The sequence below is a fragment of the Barbus barbus genome, assembly GCF_936440315.1.
Source record: "Barbus barbus genome assembly, chromosome: 14".
Taxonomy (NCBI): Eukaryota; Metazoa; Chordata; class Actinopteri; order Cypriniformes; family Cyprinidae; genus Barbus; species Barbus barbus.
Window position 1 is genome coordinate 21,594,756 of NC_136742.1, and position 14,592 is coordinate 21,609,347.

The 14,592-nt window shown below is 40.6% G+C and overlaps 2 protein-coding genes across 3 annotated transcripts in view; both read right to left on the reverse strand.

Annotated features, from left to right (window-relative positions):
• The window catches only part of LOC306879751 (enhancer of rudimentary homolog), a 1,222,178-nt gene that overhangs the window by 944,479 nt on the left and 263,107 nt on the right, over positions 1-14,592 (reverse strand). The window lies entirely within an intron of this gene.
• LOC306879746 (NBAS subunit of NRZ tethering complex) overlaps positions 1-14,592 on the reverse strand; it is a 199,484-nt gene that overhangs the window by 125,112 nt on the left and 59,780 nt on the right. For both annotated transcript variants that reach the window (XM_079432914.1, XM_079432913.1), the window contains exons 28-30: positions 12,660-12,782; positions 12,479-12,581; positions 6,094-6,323 (exon numbers count right to left, since the gene is read on the reverse strand). In XM_079432914.1, the coding sequence (XP_079289040.1) occupies positions 6,094-6,323; positions 12,479-12,581; positions 12,660-12,782 (456 nt within the window). The remainder of the gene's footprint in view (positions 1-6,093; positions 6,324-12,478; positions 12,582-12,659; positions 12,783-14,592) is intronic.

Here is a 14,592-nt window from a genome sequence, read left to right on the forward strand (position 1 = left end):
ACATTCACATTCTCCCACCAATTTCTTTTCGATCTTTCACAGTCTTTCTCTCACGGTGGAGGCAAAAGTGCTATCATTTAAACATTAAACTCATAATTACTGTAGAATATCAGAGACTGAATCAGACAAATTTAAGATGCATCAGAACATTGAAACCTGAGCAGCTGGAATTCAGAGAGGCAAGGAAACAGGACAATGTCATAAATTAGATTCTGGCACCACTACTCTGAAGCAAGCAAACTAACCAACTTTTTCACAGAACAGCTTACAACCTTGAGACAAAAGAACACTTATTGATCATTCCAATTCAGGAAGGAGACTGTCAAATTTGGGGCAAATAATCAAGACTGATGGTTAAAGAGATGGCCATCACATGTTCCATGATTGAATTCATGAGCTTCCTTAGACTGACTTCTCCCCCACATAGAAGACAGACCAAACCAAAATTCCTTTTCTAAAGAACCTGCCTTCGTTCTCCATAGAACTATACAAAGACTTTCTTTTTCATATGCACATAAAATCATGCTAAAAGGACATTTCTATGCAGAACCCCATATTATGTTTGTAACCCACATATTAGACTATCATGTTTTAATCAAATATTATGCATGTCTTTTTAATCATTATTGAATAGCTGAAGGATTCAGATGCGTGTTTGGTATGTATGAGTTTGAAAAATCATGCTTTAAATGTTTCTTCCAATCAATTCTTTGTCAAATGTATCATAGTCTTGTTATAGTATCCATGTTCAAAAGTATACTTTGCAAGGGCCTGTAAAGTTCGGACCTCTGACTGAACAGATAACATGTTGATTTATTGATGGGGTGGAGAAACAAAGCAATACCCCGAGCAAGGACAGTATCTAATTGGTCAAGACGTCCAGATGGGACGGTCTGAAAGCAGAGTTTAAAAACTCAGGATACCATCAAACGCTCTCTTCTTCTTAAAAATGCTCTCTTGGTCCTCTCCCTTCTCCTCTTTTTCTCTTGTGCCACCGCGTTTTGACGCTGCTCTTTGAGCGTGCTCTGGCCCACGTGCCAGCTGCTACCATAATGAGAAGAAAACCAACCTAGTTTTTACATCCATTTATTCTTTTACTTTATTTTCTTTTCCGTTGTGAGTTTTGTGTACTCTGTTAAATTTTGCCGCCACGCCTCGTCTCCGAGTTCAACTGGAGTCTGTGACCGCCTCAAAACTTCTACCAGCCACAACTCCATTGGCTTCCCAAGATGTCACTTCAGACTACTGAACTCTCAACCAATCAGACACTTCGGGGAACCCCCTTTCTGCAACGACGACGACACAAAGGAAACCCCATAACACAGGCAACGCAAGCAAGTAACACCTCCAGGTTCTAAATTAAATGTCTTTAATATAATGTTAGCCTCATTGAGAAACTCAAAGCGAGGGTTAAATAAGTGATTGATGGTTGTTCAGGTCTATGCAATTGAACACATTGCTGTAAACTTGGGATTTCACATTTCCATTCTCTTAAACTCATCCTTTCCTCACTTTCTCTCTTTCTGCAATGTGTGAATGTTTGTGTTCATGTGTTAGATTAGTTTAAATGTCTTAGGTTTATATAAATAAAATCTTATTTATATTGAAAAGAGAAGTATCTTGTGTTTTGTGCTCACTTTCTGTTTCTCACAGTTTTGTGCCGTTTTGTAAATCGAGTTCACACTATATTTTGGATTTTAATATCCAGTGCAGAGTTTGTTATATGGTTCGTTCAGTGAATCGCCGTAACAGTGATTGTTCAAATCTCTATAAAATCATAAATGATTCCTTTTTAGCTAAATTAAACTATTTCTTTAAATTACATATTAATATTACGTTACATTACCATCCATCTAAATTCCCTGTCTGTCAGTGGCGTGTGTGAGTGAGAGAATGACAGTGATGTGAGATGCGTGTGAATGCATATGGAGTGGCGGCCCGTCCAGCTTCAAGCCTGTGAACAGACGACGGCATTAATTACTGACCCACTTTGCAACACGGTCCATCACTCAGGGGCCACAGTCTGTCACCCTTAGCGCTCCAGCCCAACACAACAAAAATAGACAGACAGACAGACAGACAGACAGACAGACAGAGAGACAGAGAGACTGGAAACACATTAACCTAGAGCTGTAGGGCGGAAGTGAGTGACTGACTGTCTGTGTCTGATGGAGTCAATCTCTCATTATGGCAGCTAATTACACCAATAATAGCCATTGTGAAGGGCTGGACTCATATCAGGCAGGAGACCAGAATGATGTTGGACGGTTTGATTCCTGCGGGGTTTCTTCCTCTTTCATCATAAACTCCTCAAACAACTGCAGAGTTTGAAGATGTAGTTTCAGGCTATTTCCACTCATGGTTTGATTGCTTGGTCCGAACTAGAGTTTGATTCGAGAACCCTTGCCCCCTGTCAGCTCGTATTTCTCGACACGAGTACACATGCTCACTTACATTATTCCAGTGGTTATGCCAATATTTTACAGTTTTAAAATTTGCATAATGACAAAAAAAAAAAAAAAACTATTTTAATAATAAGTATTCAAGTGTTAAAGGTGCCATAGAATGCATTGATACAGTATTTTAAATTGTTCTCTGATATCTACACAGAAGGTATGTGGCTTAGGTAAGAGCAAAAATTCTCCAGAAACGATTTTACATGTCCATTTACAACCCTAAAGTCGTGACGTATTGTCAAGTATGGTGACCCATACTCGAAATTGGTGCTCTGCGTTTAACCCATCCAAGTGCACACACACAGCAGTGAGTAGTGAACAAATGCACACACACACACACACACACACACACACCGTGAACACACACCCGGAGCAGTGGGCAGCCATGCTGCAGCGCCCGGGGAGCAGTTGGGGGTTCGGTGCCTTGCTCAAGGGCACCTCAGTCATGGTATTGAGGGTGGAGAGAGCGCTGGACATTCACTCCCCCCACCTACAATTCCTGCCAGCCGGGGGCTCGAACTCGCAACCTTTCGATTACGAGTCCGACTCTCTAACCATTAGGCCACGACTTCATTCTAGGATTTCTCCCTAGAATGAAACGGTCTGTTATTGGCTTATTTGGCAGGGTCATGAATAATAATGAGCTCTGCTCTGATTGGCTGTTTCACAGTGCTGCTCAATGTTGAGCTCTGCTCTGATTGGCTGTTTCACAGTACGGCTCATCAGCAAGAAGGAAGCACAGGGAGGAAAATATATATTTAAATACTTTCTCTCGCAGTTATATCGTCGGGTAATTATACTGTATATAAAACGCGGGCATCAGGGAAACGTTATTAATATGCGAGGCATTGAAACTGCTTTTGAACGATCCATCGATCGCGTTATAGTTTCACTTTCAAGAGACGCGATCACACAAACTATATTTACATTATGGAGCAACAGTACTTACCACACATTTCACAAGATCAGATGCTTGTCTTGAAAAATGCACGGATTCAGATGCACGGATTGAAAAAAACTTTCTATTCAGGGACCATAGAAAGTGCATCTCAGTGTGGTATGGAAACAGCTCCAATCAGGACTGCAAAGCACTACAGAGAGTTGTGCGCTTAGCTGAGCGCATCTCAGGGTCTGCTCTCCCCTCTATGCAGGACATCTACCTCAAACGCTGCAAAAATAGAGCTGTTAAAATCTTCAAGGACTCTAATCACCCTGGTAACCGTCTATTCACTTTGCTTCCATCTGGTAAGCGCTTCAGTAGCCTGATGGCAAAAACTGAGAGACTTAGAAGGAGCTTCTTCCCCCAGGCCATCAGGCTCCTAAACTAACTCTGTGTCATAATATCACTTGACTCCATGTAATATCACCATATCAATAAGTTATTCATAATTTTTCTCCATGTAAATATCATATATCAATAAGCTATTCATAATTTTTCTCTACCTCATATTGCTGCTATTCAAATACCCTGTACAACTTTTTGCACATTATTTTTTGCACATTCCTCTCATTACTATTTGTCAACAACATACTGACCTGCACATTTATATTTATATTTTTTATCTTATCTTATCTTTTATTTTAGTACTTCTTCTTAATATTTGTATTCTTTATAATTGCACTGTCCTTGGAGCGGACCTGACCTACATTTCACTGCTGGTTATACTCTGTATAATTGTGTATGTGACAAATAAAACTCTTGAATCTTGAATCTTGTCAGTGGTGCTCAGGATCTGTAAGTCATTCGCCATCATCCTCATCTCTCCTTACTGAGAGTGAAATCTTATGTGCTGTAACAGGCTACCGCTAGCAAGGAGCTAACCATGTCCCTTTTGTGGCTCGCGTTATTTGCTTTCTGTGCCTTTCTGAATACAGACACCAACCCATCCCTGCACTTCACACCCCCTGCACGGCCTGGAACATAAAATTTATTTTGTTATTTTCGCTGTTGTCCGCGCTTGTTTATTTACAATACCTGCAGAGCTTCTGATGGTTCGGCCGGCTTAGAACAAGGGCGGGTTTATGCAAATGTTGGGGGCGTAGTGATCCCGACTGTTGCGTCACAGTCGGTGTTATGTTCTGATTCGCCTGTTTTTCAGTGGTCTTTTTTAATCACGAGATTTACATATGAAGGAGGAAACTATGGTGTTTGAGGCTCACTGTATGTCATTTCCATGTACAGAACTGTTATTATTTAAATATGCCAGGGTAAAGACAGTTTTTCATTCTATGGCACCTTTAAGTATTTATAATTTAGATGACACTTACTAATGAGATGTAAACAGCAACCTACAATATTAGTTAGTTGTTAATTCATGTATTACTGTAAATAGGCCTATATTACTCTGCTATTTCAGTGTGTTTCCTGTCAAAAGTGAATAATAATAATAATAATAATAATAATTTAAAAAAAAAGCAATAGTAATAATAAATGTAATTTTGTATTAATTTATTTTGAGGTATTTTAAGATATACAGTATATTTGCATAATTACAATTATTATTTATTATTCTTATTATTAATAGTAGTAGTAGTATCGTTATAATTATCACCACTAATAATAAAATAATTGTAATAAATTAATTAACTGCTGTAATAATAATAATAATAATAATAATAATAATAATAATAATAATAATAATAATAATAATAATAACAACAACTCATTTTAAATTATACAAAAAAATCGTACAATATCCCAGAAATTAATTAATAAAAAGCTTTACAGCATAAACAAACTAAAATGAGAATTAGGGCCGTCTCCCAGGCCCCCAATACCTCATACCTAGAGAATGACTGGAATATTAAAATCTTAATTATTAATAGGCTGAACACTACTTTGTGCTGTTATTGCTGGTTCATATGGGATCAAATTCCCGCCAAATGTATTGCAGTCATGGATAAAAATAAAAAAAAAAATTTTAAAACGCAAGTAAAAATACATTGCACAAAATTTAAACATGAAAGCAAGGTTTTCAGAATGGCAAACAATGGTCACGGATTGAAAAATAAGTGTTAAATCAAAAATTTTAATATATTTTAAATCATATAGCACAAAACTGAAATATCAATGCAAAATTATCCAACGTGCACACAAAATCAAGTTCCCCTTGGTTATATTTCTCTGTTTTTTGTGTTCTGAGACACACTGCGCTTGCTTTTCCAAATGTTGCAGTTAGAGTTTCATGTAAATCAGGGCAGGCTTAAGCGTCATCATTGGTCCACTAGATCTAGATTGACAGCTCCTCCTCTGGCCAATCAGTCAAAGAGGGGAGTTAACATCACGCCAATGCGCCACTTCATGAGTTGCCGATGCTCAGTGTTCTGTTCACTTACACAGGTGGAAATGGATAACTGTCAGCTGGGGTAACATTTTTCTATACAGGACGCCGTTATATGTGCCTGTCTGTCACTGCTGTAATCGATTACACTAACATTGGCCTACTTTTAGCTATATACCCTGTACTTGGTTTACTCTCCGGCTAGGAAACCAAGTAAATAATTAAAGAAATTAGCATGATAACAATATGTATCAGCGATCTTAGAGGCTGACGATAGGATGATATGACTATGGAGCATATTGCCCAACACTAGAACAAACCATCTACACAAATCAGAAGATCATTGGACATCATACCGTGCCAGGTTCATGCAGGGGTCACTGAGTGTGGCAGAAGAGTTGAAGTATTCACGGGCAGCAGCCAGAACCAGCTCCACGCTGTGGCTATACGACACACGGGCGTGAGATTTGCCACGGAACGAAACGCTGACCGGAGTGTCCTCTGACACTGCACTGCAGTGTATCAGCTGACCTGCCAGACGGACGTTTTCCTCACGTCCCGAACATAACAAACTCTCCACAAACACCTGCATGGACGAGAGACAGAGATTGACAAAAAAAGACAGAGATAGAAATCAGTGCCGTGTAGCAAAGACCCACGGGAAGGACACGTTCAGGTGTGGCAATTAATCACATTTCTTTAGTCAATTGCCGGCAAGACAGAATCACTACAGGAGAAATATCAAAAACTGCTCTTTCAATGACAACATAATCTCATGAGCATCTCTGTGCAACAGCTGTGGTGTTCTGGGTAATTTCAATGTTGCCTTCAGCTACATTTAGGCAGAATAAGACATCAGTGTTTTGTGTGGTTAGGCCTATTTGTGTGTTGAACCAAAAGTTCCCTCATTAAAACATCAGAAAATATCTATTATTTGTTGTATGGTGATGTTGAGGGCTTATCTTTATACTTAAATGATGTTCGTTATTTGTCACTATTACAGGGAGCAACTGGTGGGTTCCTGAGGTAAAAATAAAAAAAAATTCTAAACTTGGGAATTGTTTTCAAATGATTTAAAGTTATTGATGGGCATCAAATCCTCAGTGGAGAAAATTAAAATAATTTTTATGGTAGGAAGCAGAGAGTTGCGCTCAATAACAGTGACTATAACAATATAACATCACATAAATCAACAAATAGTATAACCTTGAGCTCTTAAACTGTTAAGCACTGGGATATACTGGGATTATAACATGCCACCAGTGCACAATATTTCAACTTTTTTTTTATTAACAGTGTATTTCCTTGTATAAGAACTACACACCCCACAACCCTGCTGAGAAATTTGAATTCCAATCAGACAATTGAAATATAAAAACAAAAAACACAAATTAAATTAATTAAATTAATCCAAAAAAAAAAAAAAGAAATAAATAAAAAAAATAATCACAAGAAAAGTAATAGTGACTGTCCAATAGCATGAGGCACTGTGAATTACACAACTTGGTTTCCTTATACAATCTCAAACTACTATCATTCAAACGTTTGAGCTCAGTTTCTTTAATATTTTTTATTTATCAAGGATGCATTGGACTGACCAAAAGTAACCAAAAAATGTATAAAAATGTTACAAAATAGTTCAAGTAAATGTTGTTCTATGACTATATATACACACACACACATATATACACACACACATATATATATATATATACACACATACATATACACACACACACATATATACACACACACATATATATATATATATATACACACATACATATATACACACACACATATATATATATACATACATACACACACACACACACACACACACATATATATATATATATACACACATACATATACACACACACACATATATATAGATTCAAGATTTTTATTTGTCACATACACAATTATACAGAGTATAACCAGCAGTGAAATGTAGGTCAGGTCCGCTCCAAGGACAGTGCAATTATATAGAATACAAATATTAAGAAAAAGAAAATTAGAAAAAATAAATAAAAAGATAAAAAATATAGATATAAATATAAATGTGCAGGTCAGTATGTTGTTGACTTAAATAGCAATAAAGAGATATGTGCAAAAAGAATGTGCAAAAAAGTTGTACAGGGTATTTAAATAGCAGAAATATGAGGTAGAGAAAAATTATGAATAGCTTATTGATACAGTGGTATTTACATGGAGTCAAGTGATATTATGACACAGAGTTAGAGTTTAGGAGCCTGATGGCCTGGGGGAAGAAGCTCCTTCTAAGTCTCTCAGTTTTTGCCATCAGGCTACGGAAGCGCTTACCAGATGGAAGCAAAGTGAATAGACGGTTACCAGGGTGATTAGAGTCCTTGATGATTTTGACAGCTCTATTTTTGCAGCGTTTGAGGTAGATGTCCTGCATAGAGGGGAGAGCAGACCCTGAGATGCGCTCAGCTAAGCGCACAACTCTCTGTAGTGCTTTGCAGTCCTGATTGGAGCTGTTTCCATACCACACTGAGATGCACTGAGTCAATACACTTTCTATGGTCCCTGAATAGAAAGTTTTCAGGATTGCTGGTGAGACCCTGAATTTCCTCAGCTGTCGCAGATGGTACAGTCTTTGCCTGGCTTTCTTAACCTGTGTTTGGATGCGTGTAGTCCAAGTTAGGTTCTCGGAGATGTTTACACCGAGGTACTTGAAGCTACTCACCCTCTCCACAGGGGTCCCACTGATCATAAGAGGAGTGTAGGGTTGCTGCTGTCTCTTCCTAAAGTCCATGATCAGCTCTTTAGTTTTGCTCACATTCAGAGAGAGACAGTTGTCCTGGCACCATGATGTGAGTCTCTCTACCTCATCTAAGTATGCGGTCTCATCATTGTTGGAGATGAGGCCCAGAACCACAGTATCATCACCAAATTTGATAATAGATGTGGAGCTGTGAGAGGACACGCAGTCATGCGTGTAGAGAGAGTCGAGCAGGGGACTCAGGACACAGCCCTGTGAGGCTCCTACGTTCGGGGTGATGGAGTTTGAGGTGAACTGGCCAACTTTCACTACTTGAGGTCTGCCGGTGAGGAAGTCTTGAATCCAGTCACAGAGTGAGGAGTTTAGGCCGAGGTCTGTGAGTTTAGAAGCCAGCTTGATGGGGACTATAGTACTGAAAGCTGAGCTATAGTCAATGAATAGCGGCCTTACATAATTCCCATTGTTGCTGTCTAAGTGTGTGAGGGAAGAGTGGAGGACATGAGAGATGGCATCATCTGTAGATCTGTTTGGGCGATAGGCAAACTGAAGAGGGTCCAAAGTATCGGGTATGGAGGAGCAAATGTGGCTCTTTACAAGTCTCTCAAAAACCTTAATGACTATAGATGTGAGGGCAACTGGGCGATAGTCATTCAGGCAAGAGGGTTTATTGTTCTTTGGCACAGGGATAATGATGGATTTTTTGAATGAGGTGGGAACCACGGAGGTAGCAAGGGACTCATTAAAGATGAAAGTGAACAAACCAGCGAGCTGATCAGCACAGTACCTCAGAACACGGCCGGTTATCCCATCAGGTCCGGCTGCTTTCCTGACATTCACTTTCTTTAGCACCCTCCAAACCTCATCCTCTGACACAGTGATTACAGGATCATCGCTGCTCTGCCTGCTGCTTCCTGACGCGCTGCCGCCGTTGCAATCGAAGCGGCCGTAGAAGATGTTTAACTCGTCGGCCAGCAACAGATCTGCTCTCACCTCAGCGGAGGATTTGTTTTCGAAGGCACAGATGGTCCTCAGTCCCTGCCACATCCGTCGAGAGTCATTGAGCTATAAATGAGACTCAATTCTCTCTCTGTATCGGTGTTTGGCGGCTCTTACTGCACGTCGGAGCGCATAGCACGATGCTTTGTACTCGCTCATATTCCTGGTCAGAAGAGCCTCATTGTAAGCGGCAGTGCGTGTGTTAACCGCAGCACGGATTGTTCTGTCCACCCATGGTTTCTGATTGGAGAATGTCTTTATCGTTATTGTTTCTGTAGCTTGCTCGGTTAGCGTGTTTACAAAGCTTAATGCTACATCCGTGAACTCGCTGACGTCAGAAGAACTCGCCCAGAACATGTCCCAGTCAACGTCATCAAGAGCCGCCCGCAACATAGCCTCTGAGTGGGAGGACCAGCGCGTCACTACTCTCTGCACCGGAGGATCCTGAACGAGCCTTTGTTTATATTCCGGTGTGAGGAAAATGGCATTTCCGATTTGCCAAAAGCCGGTAGTGAGCGGGCTTTGTAGGCATTCTTGAACTGAGTGTAGCAATGATCCAGTGTGTTCGGTCCTCTAGTTGGACAGGATACGTGTTGATGAAAGTTTGGCATGACCTGCCTGAGGTTGGCTTTGTTAAAGTGTCCCACGATGAATGTGAAGTTTAGACACATGTGGAATGTACACAGCAGTAACAATGATCGATGAAAACTCCCGGGGCGCGCATATATATATATATATATTGTGACGAGTCGGCTGCCTCCCCCCTTTCTATCATCACCACCCCGTCCCGTATTTGCCGCCCTTCACCAGGCTCCCGACGGGAGTGGGTGTGTGAGAGAGGAGGGGCGCTGAACACCCAGGGCTGGCGGCGTGTGATGAGGCGCACCTGATGTTAATAGAGCCTCATCACCGCCGCTGTTTAAACGCCGAGCGCGCCTCTCCTCGGGAGACCAGTCTCTACCCCGTGCATGCACGCTGGTGTCCTCGTGGGTCCAGGAAGGGTGCGTCGAGGAGGACTGCCGCACCCGTGAGACGGCTGACGGGCCAGGATGCCGGGCCGTCGAATCCCCCAGAAGCGCCGGGAACCCAGGAGATGGACGAAGCCGCGCAAGAGATGCCGCCCCCACTCGCTCCCGGCCCCGAGAGGGGAGCGCGTGCGGCCACCGGACTCCGCCCCTTCCCTGGACCCTTCCCTTCTGAACACTACCCTCCTGCACAAGCCCCGCAGCACAACGAGGACACCAGATTCCCCGTTTATTTGGACACTTTTCCCCTTTGGACACTTTATTTTCCCTTTTTATTGTTTAATAAAAACCTCTCCGAAGCTTGACGCCACACCCACTGTGTCTGTCGTTTGCTCCTCCAGCCACAATATATATATATATATATATATATAAATAATCTGGGACTTTTGGGGCAGTATTGGCCTAATGGATAGAGAGTAGGACTTGTAAACCGAAAGTCGTGGGTTCGAGTCTCAGGTCCGGCAGGAATTGTCGGTGGGGGGAGTGAATAACCAGCGCTCTCTCTACCTTCAATACCACGACTGAGGTGAGACCCTTGAGCAAGGCACCGAACCCCCAACTGCTCCCCGGGCGCCGCAGCATTGGCTGCCCACAGCGCCGGGTATGTGTTCACGGTGTGTGTGTTCACTGCTGTGTGTGTGCTCTTGGATGGGTTAAATGCAGAGCACAAATTCTGAGTATGGGTCACCATACTTGGTCGCATGTCACTTTCACTAAAAATTGATAGTTTCTTATCTTTTCATCATCTTTCACAATGCTTCATAGGATTGCAGTTGATGTATCTGGCTAAAAGAGACATTTTGCATTAGGTGAACAATCTAATTAAAATCAGCAAAACAAAGTGGCATTACTGGGGACAGGTATTAAAACAGTTGCTGAGAGAACTAAAAAAAAAAAAAAAAATCAACAATTCTTTTTCCCCAACCCACCGTGTGTGTGTGCTGCAAAACCTGAATGTCATTAACTGTGGCCCTTGGAGTTTCATATGGTCTTTAGAAATATAATCTGCAAGTGCTTTAATCTGTCTGCATTAGAGAATCCAATATCTGCAGTGCACATTGCACCTATAACCATAACACAGTTAACTCCCAACACCGCACAAATGAAATATTCGCCCCGGTCTGCTAGCCAATGAGCCATTTCTAATGCACACCCACAGAAGTGAGGCAGAGTTTAGAGCTGGTTGCTGAGGTTTGTGTAAGTTCATTAGCTGTTTAGCTATTGAAGAGATTTCAAAGCAACTCGGCTGCACTCTGTCAAATGGACCCAGACGCAGAGAGGAAATGGTGAGAATGCCAATTCCATAAAACTATATCCAAGTTCTTTCATTTTCCTCTCAGAACTTTCAATTTACTGTTCGTCTGGGATTGTCTTTCAGTAGCTTGGAGAAAAATACAGTGCAGGAGCCCGTACTGACAGGAACTGGGTAAGAGCAATTCGAACGGAGTAGAGGTTGAAGGATAATTCTCCTTTGTTGTTGTGTTTTTTTCTTTCTAGTCACGAGGTGAGCAACTCGGAGTTGAGGATGGCAAGTTGATGGCAAGTTCAGCTTGGCTGTTCTGCTCTGGATTGTGATGAAGAAATCGATAGCGATGGGAATGCAGCCTCGTTAGAGAATGCCGCTAAATTACAGAGCAAACAGACAAAGCCCACCATCGGCATCAGACTAACATGCAGCCTGAGAATCTTTCACATGTATGGACATACAGACTTGCACTAACACAGCTGAGCAACAAAAAAAGGTAATGAGACAATAGATCATGTTGGAGCTGTGAGGCAGAATGAAATGGATGGAAAAGTAGAGTGGAAAGATCACAGGAACTTTACAAAACACTAACTCTGCAGTAAGGAGCATAACATAGCATAGTACAGAAAAACAGCTCTGTGACAAACCAGACAAGTTATAACAGCAAGATTAATTCTAAAAATAAAATATAATACCTATATTATTTTATATTATATGTGTAGTACCTGATGGCAAGTTTCTGGCTCTAGACAGGTATAAACATTCTGCTGCATGTCCAGGAGATCTTGAAGTAAACCTCTCCACACTGTCTCACTCACAGGAGGGTTTCTGAGCAAACAACAGACAGTGAGACAGGTGCACACTAGTACTGTGGGAAATGTTAAGGTGGCCGTGTGTGTGTCATACTTGCGTCCTGTGTGACGGGTGAGTCGGACCATCAGCTGGTGAGCTTCCTCTTTGCTGTTTTGACTGTTCCTCACGAATGAGATGGGTTTCTGGAGACTGTGTTTCTCCAACACCTCAGCAACACTGGGGAGAGACAGAAAATAGCCTGACTACAAAAAAGTGCCTAAACTGTTAAAACTGTCTTACAGTATTTACGAAGCCCTATAAAACACTGCTGTATGAATATACATCTCTCTTTCTCTGTACATTGCCGTTCAAAAGTTTTTGAAAGAAGTCTCTTATACTCACCAAGATTGAATTTAACCAAAAATACAGTAAAACAGCAACATTTTGAAAGAACTGTTTTAGATTTTAATATATTTTAAAATGTAATTTATTCCTTTGATGGCAAAGCTGAATTATTTTAGCAGTCATTACTCCTCAGTGTCACATCATCCATCACAAATCATTCTAACATACTGATTTGGTACTCAAGAAACATGTATTATTATTATTATTATCATCATCAATGTAGATAACACTTGTGTTGCTTAATATTTTTGAATTTAAGAACAATAACATTATAAAAGCCTTTACTGTCACTACTACTGCAGAATTTTTATTGGATTCAACCAAGTGGCATGATTTTGCAGTAAAATAGTTTGATTGGATGCATACCCTTTGATATACACAAAAAGAATACTATACTAAAATAAGATTTTATTATGTGCATTTAAAGGATTAGTTCACATCCAGAATTAAAAAAAAAATTAACTAATCCTTTAACATCAGAACAGATCTGAGACCTATTTATGAGTTCCGACCCACCAGTTAAGAACATCTGAGGCGAAGTACATCCGAAGCCATGCCTAACCACAGCTATCTGCTAACAGCTTCTCAGAGGAGCCAAGAACTGAATGAACCTCAGTGAGCTGAACTGGCGCCGTGTCTGGCTGAGATGCCCTCAATAAATGAGGATGCACCATCCCTTGGGAGCATCTAGCACAGATGTTTTCTGTTTCCTTCCTTTCTTCCTGTCTCACACTCCTTCCCTCATGTCTCTTTCTTTCTCTCTACAATCTGGTGGGGCCAGATTTGTTTTTTTTTGTTTCACTTACATATTTTTGTGCTTCCCTCTCTCTCTTCCCTCACTTTTTAACGCCTCTCTCCATCTGTCTGTGGCTCTAAGTCTTTTCCAGTGATCATGACCTCCTGAAATAGTTGCTTAAACGCGCAAAATGTTTTACCTTACAATTTTATTTTGTTTTTGAAAGCTTTATTTTACTTTACAATATTACAAGTGCAATCACACACACACACACACACGAAACAGAACAAACTGAGACTGGATTTAGTCTGTCTCAGTTTGTTCTGTTTCTTCATGTCATTCCAGACAGACTGGATGATGATCAGATCTCTGTGTGGAGCACTGGCTGTTGTCAGACTCCTGGTGCAAACAAAAATCTCACTGTATTATTATAATTAAATGGCAAAATGAATGTTTGGAAATGTAAACTAATATGTCCTTCTGACACACTACAGCAAAAGATAGAAATAACTGACTTAAAACCTTTTTTTTGCTGGTGAAAATACTAGTGTTCTAATTTTGACCACCACTGTAAATATTATACTGTAGTACAGCAGAACATGTGTGTGATAAAAGTATGCAAAATTTACAGTGATAAACTGTAAAACAATCAACATAATGGCTCCTAAATCCACTTTTGTGATGTCTACTCGTGAACATTAGAGAACATCTACATTGATTTATTTTCAAAACAGCAAAGAAAATCCGGTTTTGATATGCCCTCTTTAGCATTCAAACAGAGAGCGGAGAGCAGGGGAGACACAATTCAGATACAAAGAGGGGAAAGGAGAAATCTTGAGAGACTGAGAAAAACAAGTGATAAGTTAGAGAGCAAACAAGGGAAAAGGAGTGAAATTAAGGCTGCAG